Below are 20,747 nucleotides of genomic sequence, written 5' to 3' on the forward strand. Positions count from 1 at the left end.
TCCTGCTTGGTCTAGGGTTCGTTGAGAAAGGCGTCCCGCCTTCCAACTTCCCTTTGTATAATGTGGATATTGAAGCTATTTACGACCAAGCAGTGAACCATTATGCTGCCTTCCCGCATCCGGTGGTGGAGAAGGTGAATGAAGTTGCTGCTGCTGATAATGGGCTAGCTATCCTTAAGGCTTTCCTTGAACCGCCACGCTCAACTGACGGCGCTGGTCCAAGTGGAAGTGGCCCTGAAGCCTGATCCTGAAGATCCCTTACCGCTGCTAGGATAGATTTAGTTTGTATAGATTTACTTTCTTGTAGGCGGGTAGTTACCCGGCCATTCTTGTAACGAATATTTATGAAATATAAATCTTTGTGCGGCTAAGACCGCTTCTTCCATTGGATTCCTTGCTTTATAAACGTTATATGACTTGCATACTTTAGTTTAAATTAGCAATTTTTCCAAGTGTTTTAGAATAAGTTAACCTTTGAACGTGGTAGATAATAGGTGTGAAGTTTTGCTTCCTCTTTCGTGATTGTGCGGGTAGGACCGTCACTTGCACTTAGTAGGATGGCTAAACTTTACCCATATCTGACCTGCGTGTAGGTTTTCCTCATCCTTTTTTAGGATAACCTTTGAACGTGGTAGATGATAGGTTGAAGTTTTGCTTCCTTGTTCGTGATTGTGCGGGTAAGACCGTCACTTGCACTTACAAGGATGGCTAAACTTTACTTATATCTGACCTGCGTGTAGGTTTTCCTTATTTTTAGCGTTGTGTTTATGCGGGTTTTGCCGCCTTCCACACGTAACGACTTACTTCTTCCCCATTTATGCGGTGAATACCGGCACCAGTGTGGGAAGTTCATAAGTATAAAGGTAAAGTTAACACATTATGAAAGGAGAATCATTTCCATTAGAAGTGGCTCTAGGCCTTTTCTTTACAAGTTTGGAATTGATCTACATATAACATTTGCGTAATTGAGCTCCATTCCATGTTCTTGGGATGGGAGTGCCATCGAGCCTTTCGAGCCGGTATGCGCCCTTTCCCATGACTTCTTTGATAATGTATGGCCCTTCCCAGACCGGGGCCAGCTTTCCCGGGCGTTCTTGGTTCGAAGCCTCGTTGTTACGCAGTATGTAGTCTCCTATATTGAAGTTGCAGAGTTTTACCCGTGTGTTGTAGTACTTTTGCATTTGTCGCTTGTAGTTCTCTTCACGCACTGCGGCTAAGTCTCTGCGTTCCTCGGTTAGCATAAGGTCTAACCGTCTTTCCGCATCATTGTCTTCTGGCTGAATCAAGACCCTTGGTGAGGGCAAACCAATCTCGACTGGGACCATGGCTTCAGTGCCATAAGTGAGGCTGAACGGGGTTTCTCCCGTACTGGCCTTCTTCAGCGTTCTGTTTGCCCAAAGGACGTGCAGAAGCTCGTCCACCCAGCCGGATCTGTGTTCCAAGAGTCTTTTCTTGATGCCTTCGACGATGCTCTTGTTTGCTCTTTCCACCTCACCATTACCTTGCGGGTGTGCCACTGAGGTAAAGGTGTGGGTGATTTGAAGTTCTTTCAGCCACTGTTGTAGCTTCTTGTCAGCAAAGTTGGTGCCGTTATCGCTCACCAAATTCTGTGGAAGTCCAAAACGACAAATAATAAATTCCCAAATAAATTTTTTGATATGTTTTGCGGTTGTTTGGGCTAGAGGTTTTGCTTCTATCCACTTGGTGAAGTAGTCGATGGCTACCACAAGGAACTGAACATTTCCTGCTGCTGTAGGAAATGGGCCTGTCACATCGATGGCCCACTTCTGAAATGGCCATGAAGAAGTGACTGGAACAAGTTCATTCTTCGGGCGGTGCGTGTTGGGTGCGTAAAGCTGGCAAGACCTGCATTTTCTGATGTATGCCAGTGCATCCGTATGCATCCCCGGCCAAAAGTATCCCGCGTTGTTTAGCTTGGCTACAACAGCGCGGGGACCTGCGTGTACTCCACAGATGCCTTCGTGTACTTCCCTTAGGAGGTAGTCAGCATCTTGGTTGTCCACGCATCTTAAGAGTGGGCCAAGAAAGTTACGTCTGTAAAGGATGTCATCGATGAGTTGATAATTCAGTGCTTTACAGCGTAGTTTTCTTGCCTGTGTTTTGGACTCCGGTAGTGTACCTGCCGCAAGGTATTTTATTATTGGTGTCATCCACGTTTCCGTGCCTGTTTGGATGACACAAATTTCCTTGTGCGGGACCGATGGTGTCTCGAGGAGTTCAATGCGGATATCCTTTCCTAAGTGGGTGAAGGCTAATGATGCAAGCTTGCTTAACGCATCCGCAGATTTGTTTTCACTTCGCTTGACGTGTATGACTTTGCAGTCATTGAAATCGCGCATAAGGGATTTTGCTTGTGCGAGGTACAGGGCCATTGTGTCGTTCACGGCCGTGTACGTCCCGTTGATTTGATTGGCTACCAACATGGAATCCACGTGGGCTTCCAAGTTTTTCACCCCCATCTTACGCGCAATTCTCAGCCCAGCCAAGAATGCCTCATATTCGGCTTCGTTATTCGTACTTGGAAAATCCAGTCGAATAGCGTAAGTGTATTCTTGGCCTGCTGGGTTGGTTAGCTTTAGCCCTGCGCCGGAACCTTCGTTACTGGCTGCTCCATCAGTGTAGAGTCGCCAGACATCATTGATGTCTTGTGATGGAGAGGGTTGAGCCTCTTCCTGGCACTCTTTTTCCCGCGATGCGGGCACTTCTGCAATAAAGTCGGCCAGAACCTGGCCTTTTATGGCTGGTCTTGGCTTATACTTTATCGCGTATTCCCCCAACTCAATTGCCCATTTGGCTAGGCGTCCCTATAACTCGGGTTTGCCTAGAACGTTTGCAAGTTTGAAGTTGGAGAGAATGGTGATTGGGTGACCCTGGAAATATCGTCTTAGCCTGCGTGAAGCGTGTATCAGTGCTAAGACTAATTTTTCTAGGGTAGAGTACCGGGTTTCTACGTCTGTTAGGACACGGCTAACATAGTAGATTGGCATCTGGATGCCTTTTCGTTCTACTAGCAGGACTGCCCCGGTTGCTCTATCAGCTGCGGAAAGGTATAGGATTAATTCCTCTCCCGCTTTTGGTGCTGTCAGCGTTGGGAGTTCGATCAAGCGTGACCGAATCTCCTGAAAAGCTGCTTCCGCTTCTGGTGTCCAGCGGAAGTGCGTTTTCTTTAAACAGTTTCTCAATGTTGACACGAATGGAAACGACTTATCCGCGTGGTTTGCCAAAAAGCGATTAAGTGCCACTAGTCGTCCATTCAGTGTCTGAGCCTGTTTGATGGTAGTAGGTGATTCCATTTTGATAATGGCTTCGACCTTTTCAGGGTTCGCTCTGAAGCCATCTTTAGTGACGATGACCCCCAAGAACTTCCCTTCTTCCATTCCAAAGGCACACTTGCTCGGGTTGAGCTTCATGTTTATCTTCCTGAGCGTGTTGAAAGTTTCTTCGATGTCTTTCAACATCGCTTCTGGGTCAGGGCTTTTGATGACCAAGTCATCCATGTAGACTTCCAAGTTCCTCCCAATTTGGGAATGGAACTCTTTGTCCATCAGGCGTTGGTATGTGGACCCGGCATTCTTAAGTCCGAATGGCATCATTTGATAACAAAATGTGCCATCGGGCGTCCGAAAAGCGGTTTTGTCCTGATCATCAACGGCCATGTGGATTTGATGGTACCCCTTATACGGTCCAGGAAGCATTTAAGGCGGAATGGTGCCAACGAATCCACCTTAAGATCAATTTCAGGTAACGGATAACAATCTTTGGGGCATGCTTTGTTCAAATCCTTGAAATCTATGCACATGCGCCATTGTTTGTCATTCTTCGGTACCATAACGGGATTTGCAACCCAAGTTTGATATCTACTAACGCGTACGATGCCTGCGTCAAGGAGTTCCTTGACTTGGGTTCTACACGCGTTAGTTTGTTCTAGCCCCATTACTCTGCGCTTTTGTACGATCGGCGTGACAGCCGGATCGCATTTGAGCTTATGCTCTGCCTTACTCCGGGGTACACCAGTCATGTCAGCTGGTGTCCACGCGAAGATGTCGGCGTTCCTTTGTAATAAGCGCTTAAGTAAGGTGCGTGTGGGATCAACAATTGTTGGGCCAATGGTGACGGCCTGGTCCGGGTACTTGCCGTTGAAGGCCCATCTTTCTGGTTCGGTGATGGTTGGTTTAGCCATCTTTGGTTTGGGTTTAGATGAGACAGATGCGATGCATACCTGGGGAATGCCGGTGATCATCGCTACACCCTCAGCTGTTGGCCATCCCATCATGCCGTGGACTGAGGATACCACGGCGTTGAATCTTGCCATCCCGTCTCTCCCGAAGAGAATGTCGTATGTGTGGTGTGGCTTCCTCATCACGACAAAATCCACATCTTCTGTGCGGGAGTGTTTCCCATCCGTAAGAGTGACGGGGAAAGATAGGATACCCAGGGGGTGTTTGTGCTGCCATCAAACCCTTCCATCGAGGCGCAGATCGTTTCCAGGCGCTCCTTGTCTTCGTCATCTAGCTTGTCGAAGAACTGCCTGTACATCACCGTTGACGAGGCGCCGTTGTCAGCAAGAGTGCGGGAGGTGATGTAGTGCCCCAGCTGGCTTTTGATGACGATAGGGCCTTCTTTGCTGGGTCCTCCTGGCACTCGCGGGAAGCGCACCTCAGCTTCCTTCCACGCACATGGTTCTATCGTTCGCCTTTTTCTTCCTCTGATGTTACCATGAACCATGTTGATGCTGATGTCCACGGGCTTTCGTCCGTTGCCTCGATACCGGTTGTCGTTCCTTCCACCCTTCTTGATTGATGCCACCAGGTGTGACAGTCTTCCATCCTTGACGAATGCTTCAACAATATCCTTCAAGGATGTGCACTCTTCCGTACCATGACCTTTTGTCCCGTGGAAGTCACAGGATTTGCTCTGATCCGCATTAGGTCGCTGCCGGATCATTGGAGCTTTTGGCCATGGTAGCTTTTCAGTAGCAAATATCTCCGTGACGCTTTTAGTGAGTGGCGTCCACCGGTGCTTTTGGCTTGAAGGGTGTGTGTGATTTCTTCCGCCAACAAGAGGGTGAGAGCTGGATGAGGTGTCAAAGTTTACCCTTGACTGCCAGATACCTAGCTTCCACTTTTTGTTCTGCCGGGCGATCCTTACATTGTTCTCTCTTGTCCTCTGCGTGTAGAGGTGTGTACTCTGGGGAAGATCCCTTCTCAGTTGCTTTTCCGTCTCGGCAAAGCGCTTTGCCGCCGTCATGATGGCATCCCATGTTGATGGCATGCCATCCTTACCCGTCAATGTGCGGATAAGCTCTGGGTATTCGGCGCCTTGGATGAAAGCGGCGCGAACCAGATCTTCACTTATGTTGCCGAGACTTAGCTTTTTGGAGTTGAAGCGGGTGATGAAGTCTAGTAAAGATTCATCCTCCTCTCTGACGCAGTTGAGGATCGTCCACTGTTCTTCAGTGTATTTCCTCTGTTGGCTGAAGTGCTGGCTGAACTTGTTCTGAAAGTCCGCCCAGTCATATATGTGGTGGACCGGTAAACGATCGAACCATGCCCTGGCCGCTCCGACCAGAGTCATCTGGAACATGTAACACCACGTGGGTTCCGTCCAGTTACTGACGGTAGCCCCCGCAATGAACCTGTTCAAATGGTCGTCTGGGTCGGATAGACCATCATAAGTGCCAATGTTTGACATTTGTTTGGCACTTCTCGGGGCGATTGCTTCCGCAATGTCCCTTGCGAATTTTGACTTTCCTGCATTTGTAGCAGTTGGTCTAAAGGTTTTGGAGAAGTCACGCGGGTTTCTCTCCGCATTTGTTGGTTTAAAAGCTTCCCCAAAATTCCTTTTTGGTTGGAAGTCCGTTTCCTTACGCTTCCCTTTCGCCTTATGGCGAGGGTTTGCGTCGGTATCGGATTCTTCCCTCCCGTCGTCTGAGTACTCGCACTCACTGTTCATATTGAGGTGTTGGCGAGTACTGCCGAATTCGTCAGCCTGTTGAACTGAACGCAAGCGTTCATCCAATTCAGCTTGGAACTCTCTTTGACGTGCTTCGGCCCACGCCTTCACTTGATCTAGTGTTTGGCGAGGGACCCTCGTTCGTTTTTCCAACTGGGCATCAGTGAACCCCAGTGGAATATTTACTGCACTTGCCCCGGCTTGGGTAGTCGGGGTAGTGTTCGTAAGATTTGTATAACCGCCGGTGTTCCCCCCAGTTGCTGGGGTTTTGGTTACCGGGGTTTCTTGGTCGGTTACTGGCCTTGGGACCGGAGTAACGTTAACCATTTCTTCAGAAATTTTGAAAAAAACTAAATTAGTTCTAGCTTTTATGCACGGATGGCGCCAATGAAGAAACACTAAGTGAACCCTGGACAGATTATAGATAATCTGGGGGTTAAGTAATGTTTCCCACGGGGATGAGGTCCAGCTGAGAAGGTTGTTCTTCTAGAGACCTGCAAAACAGACACCGTAAGCTCGTCAGTGAGAAGGGGGGGTTCCTCCTTGTGACCACCCTCCGGCGTGAGAATCAGACTAGATTGCTCTGAATATAAGTGTATATTAAGAGATTGCTAGATAAGATTGAGATATCAGATGATGTCCTTACCATTCCAAGGTGTTGGAGTATTTGTAGCCGAAGGTAGGTTTCCAAGCAGGTACAGCCGGCTGAATAGTATTCCTGTTCTACCAACAGTGGACTATGCACAGGCCATGCTGGTTGGTGGATAGGTTACGGCCAACAGTAATAAGGTCGGCTGTATACTGTTCCTTTACTGCCGGCTACGCACTGTTCCACCAACTGTAGGCTGCGCACGTTCCATCGTAAGGGTTGGTGAGTAGGCAGCGGCTAATAGTGACAAACAGTACTAGAGGGTGCTCCTCCTCGTATTGTTGTCGGTGAGCTGTCACCCTGTGATTAGTTCATGGGCTGCTCTGGTCAAACTGTCTGTTCCGCCCATACCTTAGTAGGTATAGTACGAAAGACCTTCCAGAAGCATACGGACTGGCTCATTTAGGCGGGAGTGTTCCCGCCTTACTCATTCCTTCATGTGACTACTGAAGTAACGAATACCTTGTGCGTGTAGCCTTGCTGTTAGTGCGGGTAGCCTTCCCTGATGGCTTGTATCCGCAGCTGCGGGAACAGGCGGGGTACTTCACCATTGGGAGGCTTTCCCTGCGGGTACAGCTGGAGTACTGCGTGTAAGGTTCTTTGAGCATGGTGGGTCCTGCTGGAGCAGTTGGTCATTGCGCAGACGTCCCTGTTCAAGGTTAGTCTTGCGGGTCCAACTGGGCTCTGCTGGGACCTACCTCTTCAATCATGCAGGCTAAAGATCAAATCGGAAGCTTCTACTACTTTCCTTCTCTTGGATTTCATAAAGCCGCTGGCGGCTTTGGTGGTATCCGGATTCTTAGTCGTCCAAGAATCCCAGTTCCATTTGATGAACCCGCAGACGATTTTACTGTTCTTATTGGAGATTGGTATAAGTCTAACCATACGGTAAACATCCTAGACCTTTGTTTCTCTTGCTTTATATTTAATTTATTATTTGTTGGCACAGTCTTTTTTTATACAAATTCTAATATCTTTTGTTATAGCTCTATCTATACATTTTTTTGTATAATAAAAGCTTAAAAGACTTCTTTTTATGTTAAGCACATTGACTTTTGAATGTTTAATTATACATTTGGCGCCAATATTTTAAAGTGGTATAAGTAATAAAGATTTGCAATAATTGCGGAGGGATTGATACCAACTTTGTTTACTATTGAAGCAAGGAATTTGTGTCTCTTGACAACCACTTTTAAGTGGGTCACTAGTTAAGACTTCTTTTTTAATCTCTTTACATTTATAAGAATTTAGTAAAAAAATAGTAATTACAAATAACAATTATCCTTCTAGCAATCCTCTAATATTCGAATCAAGCTTCCAAAAATTTGTTGTCTTTTACAACATTAAATTCGCACATGCTCAATGCAAACTAGTTTTACACAATCTCATTTGTTAGTAGTAACAATGTCCCATTAATTTATAAGTGAATGTTTCTAATAGTCAACAATGAGTCAAAAGAGAAAATCTATTGTGTCATATAAAATTGTAATATTTTGTATTTGCTGAATTTTTAGAAATATATTTATAAAATTGTGACATTTTTGAAAAATTTGTTATCTACATGTATTAATTTGGTTCCACTTATTTCATTTTAAGTCGACAAACTTAACGCATATTTGTTTTTTTCAGTCCTTGAAAGCGATTCTAGACCGGGGACATAAGCTTCCGAATCCTGATGGAATTCTTATCAATGGTCGCGACTCAAATGGTGCCATCTTCACAGTCCAACAAGGTTATATTTCCATGATTTACTTATTTATTTATTTATTTTTGTGTTTCACTTTTAGTTTTCTATGCTCCAACAAGGGACTGATTGTTTCAGGCCTAGTCAAGCCCAATATAATTATTAATTAATAACAGCCGTACTAGTAAATCCCATAAATAGCATAACTATCTTTAATTTTTAAAAGGGCTTTCGTATATATTAAATGCTAATTCTTTTCATGGAAAACAGGAAAAACTTACCGATTAAGGATATCAAACGTGGGATTTCAAAACTCGCTCAATTTCCGCATCCAAAACCACAGGATGAAACTCGTGGAAGTTGAAGGGACACATACGGTCCAACAAATGTATTCTTCTCTCGACATTCATTGCGGTCAATCTTATTCTGTACTAATCACAGCCGACCAACCAGCAAAGACTATTACATTGTCGTCTCATCTCGATTCACCACCCCAATCTTAACCACCACGGGAACTCTTCACTACACCAACTCTGCTGGCAAAGTCTCAGGCCCAATCCCAGGTGGCCCAACCATTCAAGTCGACTGGTCCCTCAACCAAGCCCGATCCATTAGAACCAACCTTACCGCAAGTGGACCAAGGCCCAACCCACAAGGATCGTACCATTATGGCATGATCAACACTAGCCGAACCATTATTATCCAAAGCTCGCCTGGAAGAATTGATGGCAACCAGAGATACGGGCTCAATGGTGTCTCGTTTAAGCCCGCCGACACTCCCTTAAAGCTTGCTGATTATTTCAACATTGGAGGCGTTTTTAAAGTCGGAAGCATTCCCGATCGGCCCCAAGGACGGAGATTGCATCTTGATACCGCTGTTATGGGAGCGGATTACCGAACTTTCGTTGAGATTGTGTTTCAAAACCCGGAAGATATTGTCCAAAGTTATCACCTTGATGGCTACCAATTCTTTGTTGTTGGGTAAGTACCAGAAAAAAAAATCATATTTTAGAATTAAAATTTTTATGATGGGCCCAAAAGCCCAGCCCACAAGGCCCATACCAATTCTTTGTTGTAACATAAATTTTCTAAATAATATGAAATGTAATGGTAACATTGTTATATGCTGTCAGAATGGATGGAGGCCTATGGAGTGAAGCAAGCCGAACAGGTTACAATCTACGAGACGGTGTCGCACGAAGCACCATTCAGGTATATCCAAAATCGTGGTCGGCTTTATACGTGCCACTAGATAATGTCGGTATGTGGAATGTAAGGACCGAGTTTTGGGCCCGACAGTACCTCGGTCAACAATTTTATTTACGTGTTTACTCCAACTCGGGGTCTATTAGAGACGAATTCCCTATACCCAAAAATGCTCGTCTTTGTGGAAGAGCTACCGGCCACCATACGCAACCGCTATAATTTGCTACGAAGCTTGTTTTATGAGGTCTGGTTTAGAAGTGATACGTAACTTATAGTGTATCGGATTGTGTTACTGTTATAAATGTTTATGACCTTCGTCTCGAGGTCACATTGTTTTTATTTCATGTTTTTTCCACTTAAGTGGGGAATTCCTTTTTAGTTTTTTTATTTTCAATTTATTTTTAATGTTTTTGTTGGAACTTGGAATTAAAGAATTCCGTGTTATTGTAATAAGCCACCTGTTTGATTGATATTTTCGTTTATTATATTGGATTGTTTTACATTAATTTTCAAGAAAATCTGGAAAAAGTAAGCCTAAAACATTGTCGGTAATCCATAGTTGGTTACTGACATATTACCAACTGATACTCGGGTAAGCCCGGATATCATTGTTATTAGTGGGATACTCTTGCAGATGAAACTTTTGTCGGTAATGTGAGGATAGTATTTTATGGGTAGGACTCATGCCTAGAGTTTTCGATCCTTTGTTGGTGTGGGCCGTGGGGTAGGGTTGTGTATGTTAAACCTTAGACAAGTGAATCAAGAACACAAAGACGATATTGTATAAAACGTTTATGTGACTCTTTTCATTAATAAGAAAACAAGAACAAAATATTTTCTACCACACTAAAAATAAACCTTTTGATGGGTTTATATAACATCCACAATTCTAATCATACTCAAACTAGGAAACACAATCACACTAGACTTTTACTTTATCTAATAATAAATAAAAGAAAACTATGACATCAAGTTATTTCAACTTGGTCCATGAACTTTGATCTCCACCAAACCGCCTCTTGAGATCTTCCATACCACCCTTATACTTTTCATATTAACCATTCGGGTCCTTCTAGTTGGTGTTGCTCCAAGTTTTACAGTGTATGGGTCGGTTTGGGGCGGTTTCGAGTCAAACCCATAACCATAACCATAACCATAACCATAACCATAACTGGTATTTCGGTTAATGGATAAACACACCCATAACGACCCATTATACGGTTTTAGTTAAGTGGTTTTGTTGGTTACAGTGAGTCGGTTATGGGTCGGTTAACCATAACCAAAACAATGTAATTGGACCCAAAAGTTTGGTTTCAATTATTACAAACAAACGACATTACATAACAAAGTATATAATCCATAATATTAATGCTAAATATTCAAAAAAGAATGAAATTATATAATCCAATAGTGAAATTCAACTTAATTTGATAACAAACGTTGAATCAAAAATATCAAAATGATATAATCCAACAAAATGTTTTGTGGAAGTTAATTCCAAGCATATTGTTGGTTAAATTAACGGGTCGGTTCGGTTATAGGGGTTTTGGAATTATCTTTAACTAAAACCGACTTGGATTTAGTGGTTTTTATAAATTCATTAAACCGACCAACCGGTTATGTTGTTTATCGGTTAAAATCGGTTTGGTTATGTCCTGGTTCGGTTTAACGGTTATGGCAGTTTATGACTATGGGTTAAGGTAAGTATTTCAAATTGTACACATTTTGTTAAAATACTTTGTTAATTGCTATGTTACTATGGGTCGCAACACGATCTTGTGTGTAACAATAGCAACATTATAAATGGCATTGTACTTATAACTATTTTTGCAAACTTGCATTTCATACACTAACATTGATAGTACACCACCAATAACTAAACATTTTTGAGATAGCTTCTATTCACAAAGCTTATAGTCCAAATTAATTACTTTTCAACTTAATTTATTATTCCACACTAACCTTAATCAATCCAGGTTGCACCCAACGCCTGTGCCATGAAGCTATAACAATCTACCGACTTATCAATCTGCGGTTCAAGCATAAAATATGCAAAATCTTGTCACGTTTAGCGTCTATGAGTCACACATAAACTCGGAAAAACAAGCTAATGTTGACGTACCATTATTTGTGTCGAGCTCCCACAACCATGACCAGATTTTCGACTGATTCGTCCAATGATCGGGTTAATCTGTGGGCTGTTCTTCACACTTGTACATAGCTCATGTTGCATAGTCTGGAAAACAAATCATGCAATCAAGTTAACTACAAGAGAACTTAAAGAGTATTTTAATATCAAAAGGAAACTTTGCGACTAAAATTCCTACTGACTTGCTATGGATTATTTTGCGACCATATTTAGCGACCTATTTGGCAAGCATATAAACGGTCGAAAATTTTGCGACCACATTTTCTCTTTATTTTAGTTTCAATTAATAAAAGTTTGAGACGGTTAACAAACTATAACAGTATAACTAAATTAAACCAAAAAGGTTTTTTATTTTCTAATAATTTTTCTGCGTTCGTTTTGCAACTGGGTCTTGACCGTCGCTAATTTTACTTTTGGTAGCAAATTGGTTGTAAATTTGTTACCGTTTATTCAATCACGAATATCCAGTTTTCTAGCAGTGAAAGCTTTGCAAAATGTTGTATTATTTGGTATGACAACTTGACAAGGAGTTCAAGCATTCAAGCAAGTAAAACTTTTGATATTCAAAGACCAAAACGCACCGCTAATAACTTTAACGTGTGTAATGGCACAACACGATCATCATGATCTGCGGTTAGTAACATACAAGACGGATACTGTGTAGCCTTGGTGGATGAATCCTCCCATGGTCGTTTAACATTGTGCAATGGTGAATATCTAATACAAAAATTATAAGTTTATACAAAGTTGCTGCTAATATATTTTGAGATATTATCAACGTCTTACTTGATTAGGTAACGAAAATCGTCTTCGTTATCAGAACAACCAAACTCGGGCACCCATGCGTGACCTAAAGCACGATATATTAAATGTCAAGAACTGTTCTAGCATTCAAGCAAAAGATAAAAGTAACGATTAACAAACAAACGTAAAGTTGAATGATATAATAATAATAATAATAATAATAATAATAATAATAATAATAACTATATATAAAAGATAATAAACTCGGTTAACATGCATTATTGATTTATTATAGACATGACAAGCACTCACCGATGGTAAAGTTATGGTACCGTAGCATGTCCATGACTCCGGCATGAGCTAGAACACAACCAAAGAGATCAGGCCTCTGTTACAAGTCATTCACAACCAAAACTTTAGGTTCAATCTTGTTGTCAAATCCATATGTTGTCAAGACTAAGAAAATTTGATTTTTTTATTTGTTGGAGGTGTAGAGATGTAATACGTATTTCTAGGCGTTTTTTTGAAAGTTCGTATACAAATATGCAGTTCGCTACACCTACGAGCAAACAAAAGAAATCTGACAATGTTAATTTTGTTTGCTTATAGGTGTAACGAACTATCTATTTACACAACTTTCAGAACATGTCTAAAGGACTTTCCACTTCTCTAAACCACCTACAAATCCAAAAAAATTCGAGATAAATACGATACCTGATTTATGCAAGCACCGACGAGGATGCCCCCATTGCTCCCACCTTCAATACATAACTTGCTAGGGTTAGTGTACCCTTTCGAAACAAGATACTCAGCAACCGAAGTAAAGTCATCAAAACAATTTTGCTTGTTTGCAAGCGACCCGGCTCGGTGCCACTCTTCACCATACTCTCCACCACCACGAATATTCGCAACACAAAACACCACACCAAGATGTCGTGCCAGAACAACACGTGTAACATCAAAAGACGGTGTTAAAATAGCACCGTATCCACCATAACCGTATAATAAACAATGGTGTGATCCATCTAGCTCAATATCCTTCCTAGCCACAATAAACGCGGGTACACGTGTCCCGTCCTTACCATTCACAAACATCTGACTCGCATAATAATCAGCTTGATTGAATCCCGGGACCACATATTCACGTAAAACCTTAGAATTTGGGACCGCGTGTTTCAAATCATACTGATAAACGACACCCGGGTTGATAAAGCTACTAAGCTTAACGAAAAACATATTATCTTGTCTCCTTGCACTAATGTAGTCAATGCTACCTATGTCAATAGGTAACTTGTGTAACAAGTTTCCATTCTCTAAACTTCGAATTTGCAAAACATGTTTGCAATCACTCAAATAGCTCACGATCATCTGGTTTCCGTTAATGGGTAGGACAGATTCAATAATGTCGTTATCGGATTCTTGAAGCACTTCAATCCAGATATCGGGTTTCTTGAGGTCAACCCTAACTACCTTGTTTCTTGGAGCATCCTTGTTGGTCAAGAAAGTAAATATTGTGTCGTCGTTTGCCAAGGATTCGTAGCGAGCCTTGAAATTGTCGACGAGCTTCACGAAAGGGAGATTGCCTTTTCCTCTATGGCCTTCGAGGCCATTTGGTAGCGCGGATAGATTACAACAGTAAAATTTGTTAAGTGGTACCGCACCTTGACATATGTTCATAAGAAGATACTGCCATACGAAAATAATTATGTTTGAATTGTAATAGAATATAAGTTTATCGTTGGCATACTATCCACACACCACTAAAATGTGGGTCGTATAACATTTTCAACATATCATACAGTCTGTCTAATGCTTGTCTAGAAAAACAATGTTTTATATGAGTTGTTATATGGCCCGTATAACTTTATTCAAACTGACCGATGTGAAAATAGTGTGAGAAGTTATCTAACCCATATAACCTTATATGGCCAGTATGCAAAAAGTCATACAGTCGTATAACCTAGTACGGCCATATGATGACAGACATGTTAGGCTACACAGATTTGGGGGGTTTCACCCTAAATAAGATCAGACACTTAATGAGCACCTTTCCGTCATCTGCGAGTCGCACCTCAAGAATGTGTGTTGGGTTTTCAACATTGTCCCAACATAATATATCTTCGGATTGTTTCGTCCCTAAGAAATGATAGTAGAGTTGATGATTATGGTTAATGTTCACTTCTGTGCCAGCATCCATGTTTTTGCTATCCCTAAATGAATCAAATGAAACATGTCTCAAAACTTCAGACATTTTGTTTTAACCTATGATTTATGAATAGAAGTTATCCTAAAACATTATAAGTCTAAGCGAAATAATTTACTTAGGAGCAGGAAAACGGCAGTAGAAAAATCCCTTTGTGTCATGAGTCCAACTTATCCATGTAAACTTCACCTGCAAAATACATAGAAAAAAAATCCATTAATTAATTTCTTGTAATAAACAAATATTGTAACGTTTAGAACTTACCCAAGAAAGTTTGTCTGGCTTGATGGTCTTGTTATCAACACGCAAAACTTGTATGGTTAACCAATCGCTTCCACTAGAGCTTAGACCATAAGCTAAGTATTTTGCGTCATGGCTAATCTCGTAAGCTCGTAGCGCCACGGTTCCATCCTCGCTTAGTTGATTAGGATCGAGCAAAACCTGGCCTTCCTCATCTAAACTATCCTGTAAACCATAAGAAGCCATAATATGATCGAACTACTTAACTTTTTATCTATAAATATAAGATTTTCATAAACATATCCTGCCTCATAATACGCCTTGGTAATTTCATATCTTGCGAATACATGCTCCAATAATACATTATTAAAAACAAATAACATACTTGCTGAAGGGGTATGCACCCGCCTTAACATCGAGCGGGGCGGGTCAACCCACAAGATATAGACAAGAGGCTTGAAATCAGGATGTCATGAAGACACAAAGCCAAAACCTATGCGCAAGCGCATGAAACATCTGCGCGTGGCGCATATCACATACGCGCAAGCGCATGAAACATCTGTGAGAATAAAGAGAAGACCTTGCGCATCCCCGGGATAGGCGCATAAAGGCCGCGCGTAAGCGACACACAACAAATGAGACAATAGTCTAATCCAAATCAGGATAAGGACAACCATGATTGTACTCATCAGGCAACCTTCCAGAAGGTATCTTTTAAGGAATAAAGAATGTGCTGATATTGACAGCTGCCAATGAAGGGTGGACAACTCAGCAAAGCCCATGTGCCACCACGTGATGGCACATGGATCAGGTGAAATACCTTGGTCAGAGAATAATCAATGAAAAAGCACCAGGTGTCCTAAGTACACGTGGCGCGAAGCAATAGGAGGAGGCCAAAAAGGCCCTAATTGGGTCTGAGCCCAATCATTGGAAACCCTAATACTATAAATACCACACCACCTCAACAGTGCAAAAGGAGGCAAGAAAATATATTCTAAGTCCTTTACTCATTTTTACATCCTGATTATCTTCTCCTACAATACCTGATTCTCACACCGGAGGGTTACCCCAAAGAGGACCCCTCTGTCCCTTTCTGAGGGGTAAGCTCACGGTGCTGTTCGTTTTGTAGGTGGAAGAACTCGTATCTCGGAAAACCATCGGTGATATAGCACACTCGTACCCGAGGAACGTTGATCGTATACAAGTAAGTCGATACACGCTTCTTCATTGGCGCCATCACCTGTTACAACGGCAACAAAACTACTATTTCATCAATTTTCTCTTCACCATGGTTTCCGGTGTTCGAAACAATGATCAACAGGAGTAACATTTGTGTACCGAGATCACTTATGCGCAGTAATAAGTATACCTCGAGAGGGGAGAATGAAGCTTCCAGTGGCAAACAACGCGCCAGAGGAATGGATTCTCAACCCAAAATTCCCAGAACAAACAATCACAATCGGAGCTACGATATCAGATGACACAAGAGTGAGAATGAAAAGATTGCTCACAACGTATATGTCAGTCTTCGCGTGGCAACATTCTGATATGACTGGGGTTCCGCGAGACCTGGCGCAGCACTCTCTCAACACATTCAAGTCCGTGGAGCCAATTGCTCAAAAGAAAAGAGTCATAGGAGACGAGAAGACAAAGGCCATGAATAAGCAAGTAGAAGATCTACTGCGCGCAAATATCATTAGCCCAATACGATATCAAACATGGGTAGCCAATCCTGTGATGGTAAAGAAGAGCAATGGGTCATGGAGAATGTGCATTGATTTCAAGGACCTCAACAAGGCGTGTCCAAAAGATTGTTACCCCCTCCCAAACATTGACATGAAGGTGGACTCTGTGGTGCCATTTAAGCTCAAATGTTTCCTGGATGCCTATAAGGGCTATCACCAAATTCAAATGGCACCACAGGATGAAGACAAGACTGCTTTCAGAACTGACAAGGGTGTTTTCTGTTACACAAAAATGCCCTTTGGTTTGAAGAATGCAGGAGCCACTTACCAAAGACTCATGGATGCAATTTTCAACGAGCAGATTGGAAAAAACTTAGAAGTCTACGTGGATGATTTGGTGATTAAAAGCAGGGAGGAAAACAAATGCTCAAAGACATCGAAGAAACCCTTTGGCGCCTAAAGGAAGTGAACATGAAGCTCAACCCGAGCAAATGCACATTCGGTGTTGAAGAAGGGAAATTTCTCGGCGTAATGGTCACCAAGGATGGTTTCAAGGTGAACCCAGAGAAGGTGGAAGCTATCCTCGGCATGCCCTCACCATCCACCATGAAGGAAGTTCAAAAGTTGAGTGGTAGATTGGTATCAATTAACAGGTTCCTAGCAAACCATGCAAGCAAATCTACACCATTCATTAACACACTGAGAAATTGCTTAAAGAAAAGCCAATTCAAATGGACGCCTGAGGCCGAGCAAGCTTTCAGTGAGATAAAAGAATGTCTGATAAATCTGCCTGCGCTCATAGCTCCACTACCTGGTGAAACTTTAACGTTGTACCTGTCAGCAGGAGAGCGCGCCATTGGCGCAGTATTATTGGTGGATCGCAAGGGAATCCAAACACCAATTTATTATGTAAGTCGGGTGCTGACAGATCCTGAGACGTGCTACACCATCATAGAAAAGTTAGTTTTATCACTAACGCATGCGTCGCGCAAGCTTCACAGATATTTCAATGGTCATCCTATTGAAGTTCTGACTGATTACAACATCCAGCAAGTCTTGCGACGTCCCGCGCTCTCAGGAAGGCTGACAAAATGGGCGCTGGAATTAGGGGAGTACAAGATCACCTATAAGCCTCGTCCAGCAATCAAGGGACAAGTCTTAGCTGATTTCATCGCAGAAATCCCTGAAGGAAAAGTCGAAGAGGCTCAGCGCGAAGTAGACCCTCCGCAAGCCAATAATGAGGAAAACGTTTTGTAGGTTCCCAGCCGGATCTACACGAGATATCTCGTTTTACGTAGGTGCGGAATCCCTACGTAAGACGTTACGAGTGTAGAAGACGATACGATTAAACACACGTTACAATAAACAAATACTCGTTATATTGCAACCTTAAACACGTGATATGTATCACTAATACTGGACTCGTTACACGTAAACTGAATACACTGATTGAATCTCTCATAATGTTATTGATTAAGCCGTAACCTAATCAATATATAACACGACAACTTCGCCTGGCATGTTCAAGCGAAGTTGTCACTAACTTCGCTTAGTTCACAAGTTCGCCTGTATCAGCGAACTTGTGAGCTAACTTCGCTTACATACAAACACAAATCCAAACTACTCGATTACAGACACTAGACACTGAACTACTGACATCATGTACCAACAGACTCCCCCTTGGCAGTAGCTTCATCTCTTTATCTTCAAACACGTGTCTTGTAATCTTCAACAATCTTGAATCTTCATCTTTAAGCATTCACTCCTTCTCGTACACATACCGACACAACTCTTTGATATTTCCTCGCTTCGTCTTTCCAAGCAGGAATATAAAAGATTTTCTTCTCATTCAGCACCTGCAGATCAGCTCGAGACAGGTTCACTAGATGCATCGGATCATAGACTCTCAGCAGCTCTTGTTCATCTTCGTCTTCCATCACTGCTTCAGCTGTCTCACAATCTACATACCACCACTTCAACTCTTTGAGCACATCCTTGGGCATTTGTTTCATCGGCACTTCTTTCAAACACCGGATCGGTTTATACTTCATAATCATCCAAGGCTTGCCATCTGCTCTCAACCCTCTATCTTTATCTTTGATAAGTTTACCCTTCTGTGGTTTCAGCAGCTCGAACTTCTTTTCCTTTATACTCTCCTTCCATACTATCTTCCCGATGACTCTAGCCATATTATCATCACTTCGATTTATCAATCCCAATCTGGCTAAGTCTTTCACTTCACATTCTGGCAGTGTGTTCAACGATCTCAACATTCTTTTGAAGTACTGAATACCATCATATCTCTTAATCACGAAGAGCCTCAACTGCTCATCGTATATCCAGCAAATAATCCCTTTTCTCGCTTCAGCATAGCCTCTAATGTTGTAAGTCTTCTTAAACATAGTAGGACCGCTGGTTTCTTCGTTTTGACGAACCACTGAGCATAGCCTTCTTTCCATCTAGGCTGCTCTTCCCATTCAGTCTCATCATTTCCCATCTCTTTACTCATATCTGCGTTATCGACTTCTGGAATCTCATGCTCTACATTCTCTTCTACTATCTCTCCCTCTTCTATCTCATTATCAATCACAATCTGTTCACCAATCTTCTCTATCTCATCACTCGGTAATACATCATCATCACACATAAAGTCATCATCCATCTCCTCAACCTCCACTACCACCACATCATCACCACCAGCTGCAGTTGTCGACTCCCCCTGAGTTGTGGAAGTCCTAAGAGCTTGTACAGTTCTTGGCAACTCACCACCTGCACCTTTCGATGCATTGGGATCATCGTCTCGATCATTTCTCCTCTTGGTCCTCAACTCATCGCCTTTACAGCTCGTCTCCCCCTGAGATGCCAAGAACTCCTTCAGAGCATCTATGATTTTTCCATGTTCTACCAGCAGGGACGACTGCATCTGATTCTCTGCAACTAGGCGTTGAATAGCCTGGGTCTGGATAAGATTAATCCTTGACTGCTCTGCCATGACCCGTTCAAGTGCTGCTATTCGTTCAGAGTCTGATAGGGTTGTATCGAAATCAAACCTCATATGAGATATATCGTGAGTGTACTGAGGAGAGATTGCCGATGTATCCGGGACCTCAGAAGTAGACGTAACCGCATGTGGTATCGTCACCGATAACCCTGCAGTGGCCACAACCATCGACTCAATAAAATGTGCCACGACCTCCGTTGGAGTAAGAGTTGGAGGTGGCAACGAGACAATCTCCGGAGCCGATAGTTGAAATGAAGTGAGTGGGAGGCCAAATGAGGATGAGGTAGCCACCACGGGAATGTCCGTTGCGCTTGGCCTTGTAACCTGTAATGATGAGGGAACCATTGTAATACCGGACAGTGCGGGTGGGGTGAAACGTACCACCCTTGAGCTCTCACCGGCTCCCGATCCTGCACCTATCCGTTCCCTTCTTGATCTCCGGATCAACTGTTGAACTTCTTCTTCATAGTCTGACTCACTATCATCATCAGCTCTCTTTCTTTTCCCATGAGTCCGTTCATGTGTTACCAAAATCCATCTCGCTTCGGTCAATTCATCATCAGAATCTGAGTCAGCCACCGTTGTAGCTGCCCTAGTAACATTCACACCCGAAGCTTGTTCAACCGAGACCTGTACATTCTCCTCTGGATCAACGCTTTCCATGTCAAAAAATCCCTGACCGCCAAACTCTGCGTCAAGATCTATGTTCTCCTCCGGTGACACAACAGGAGCAGCAGGTATAGCTTGAGGTGCTCCTGCCTGTTGTGGTGCCGGGTCCCGAAACTCGTCCCCACGAGCAGGCACATACCCCGGGTTGATTAAGTACCCGAATAGTGGAGTATGTCGAGGACGGAGCTCAGGTTTGCTCCTCGCACTGGAGGATCTGCATTGGGCAAAGATCCTTTTGCTCACACTTTCTACGTATCGGATTGGGCGGCGCTGAGGTAGCGTTGGAGCAACATGATCCAAGATCATTTGGAGAAATCTTGGATACATGATAAATCTCTCACGCACCACCGCTCTTCGTTGTCGATCGATCTCGTGGAAGACCATCTGACTAAAGCTGTAACGCTTGTTATAAGTCAGAGCAGTCATAGCCGACTGCATGGTCGCGCCCATGCCATCAGTGCCCGCCTTTATCTCTGACATGCAAACAATCATGACATGCATGAGAAAGCGCCACTGGTCAAGCAAAAATCCCTTCCTTCTCTGG

General features: G+C 43.0%; 1 protein-coding gene and 1 pseudogene across 2 annotated transcripts in view; one reads left to right on the forward strand and one right to left on the reverse strand.

Moving 5' to 3' along the window:
* The first annotated feature begins 7,330 nt into the window (after positions 1–7,330).
* Positions 7,331–9,780, forward strand: LOC143529990 (L-ascorbate oxidase homolog; annotated as a pseudogene). Its single transcript, XR_013134767.1, has 4 exons — positions 7,331–7,510; positions 8,252–8,354; positions 8,577–9,287; positions 9,440–9,780. The product of XR_013134767.1 is annotated as an L-ascorbate oxidase homolog (transcript).
* Positions 9,781–11,415: 1,635 nt separating this feature from the next.
* Positions 11,416–20,747, reverse strand: part of LOC143529991 (uncharacterized) — a 29,782-nt gene continuing 20,450 nt past the window's right edge. The window contains exons 3-11 of the mRNA XM_077025645.1: positions 14,873–15,073; positions 14,727–14,797; positions 14,453–14,615; positions 13,120–14,091; positions 12,718–12,793; positions 12,448–12,511; positions 12,243–12,378; positions 11,635–11,748; positions 11,416–11,541 (exon numbers count right to left, since the gene is read on the reverse strand). Coding sequence (XP_076881760.1) covers positions 11,476–11,541; positions 11,635–11,748; positions 12,243–12,378; positions 12,448–12,511; positions 12,718–12,793; positions 13,120–14,091; positions 14,453–14,615; positions 14,727–14,797; positions 14,873–15,073 — 1,863 coding nt within the window. The 3' untranslated portion in view covers positions 11,416–11,475. The remainder of the gene's footprint in view (positions 11,542–11,634; positions 11,749–12,242; positions 12,379–12,447; positions 12,512–12,717; positions 12,794–13,119; positions 14,092–14,452; positions 14,616–14,726; positions 14,798–14,872; positions 15,074–20,747) is intronic.

This window comes from Bidens hawaiensis, unplaced genomic scaffold, assembly GCF_021521415.1.
Source record: "Bidens hawaiensis isolate Kalapana, Puna unplaced genomic scaffold, B.hawaiensis_p1.1 tig00008796_1, whole genome shotgun sequence".
Lineage (NCBI taxonomy): Eukaryota > Viridiplantae > Streptophyta > Magnoliopsida > Asterales > Asteraceae > Bidens > Bidens hawaiensis.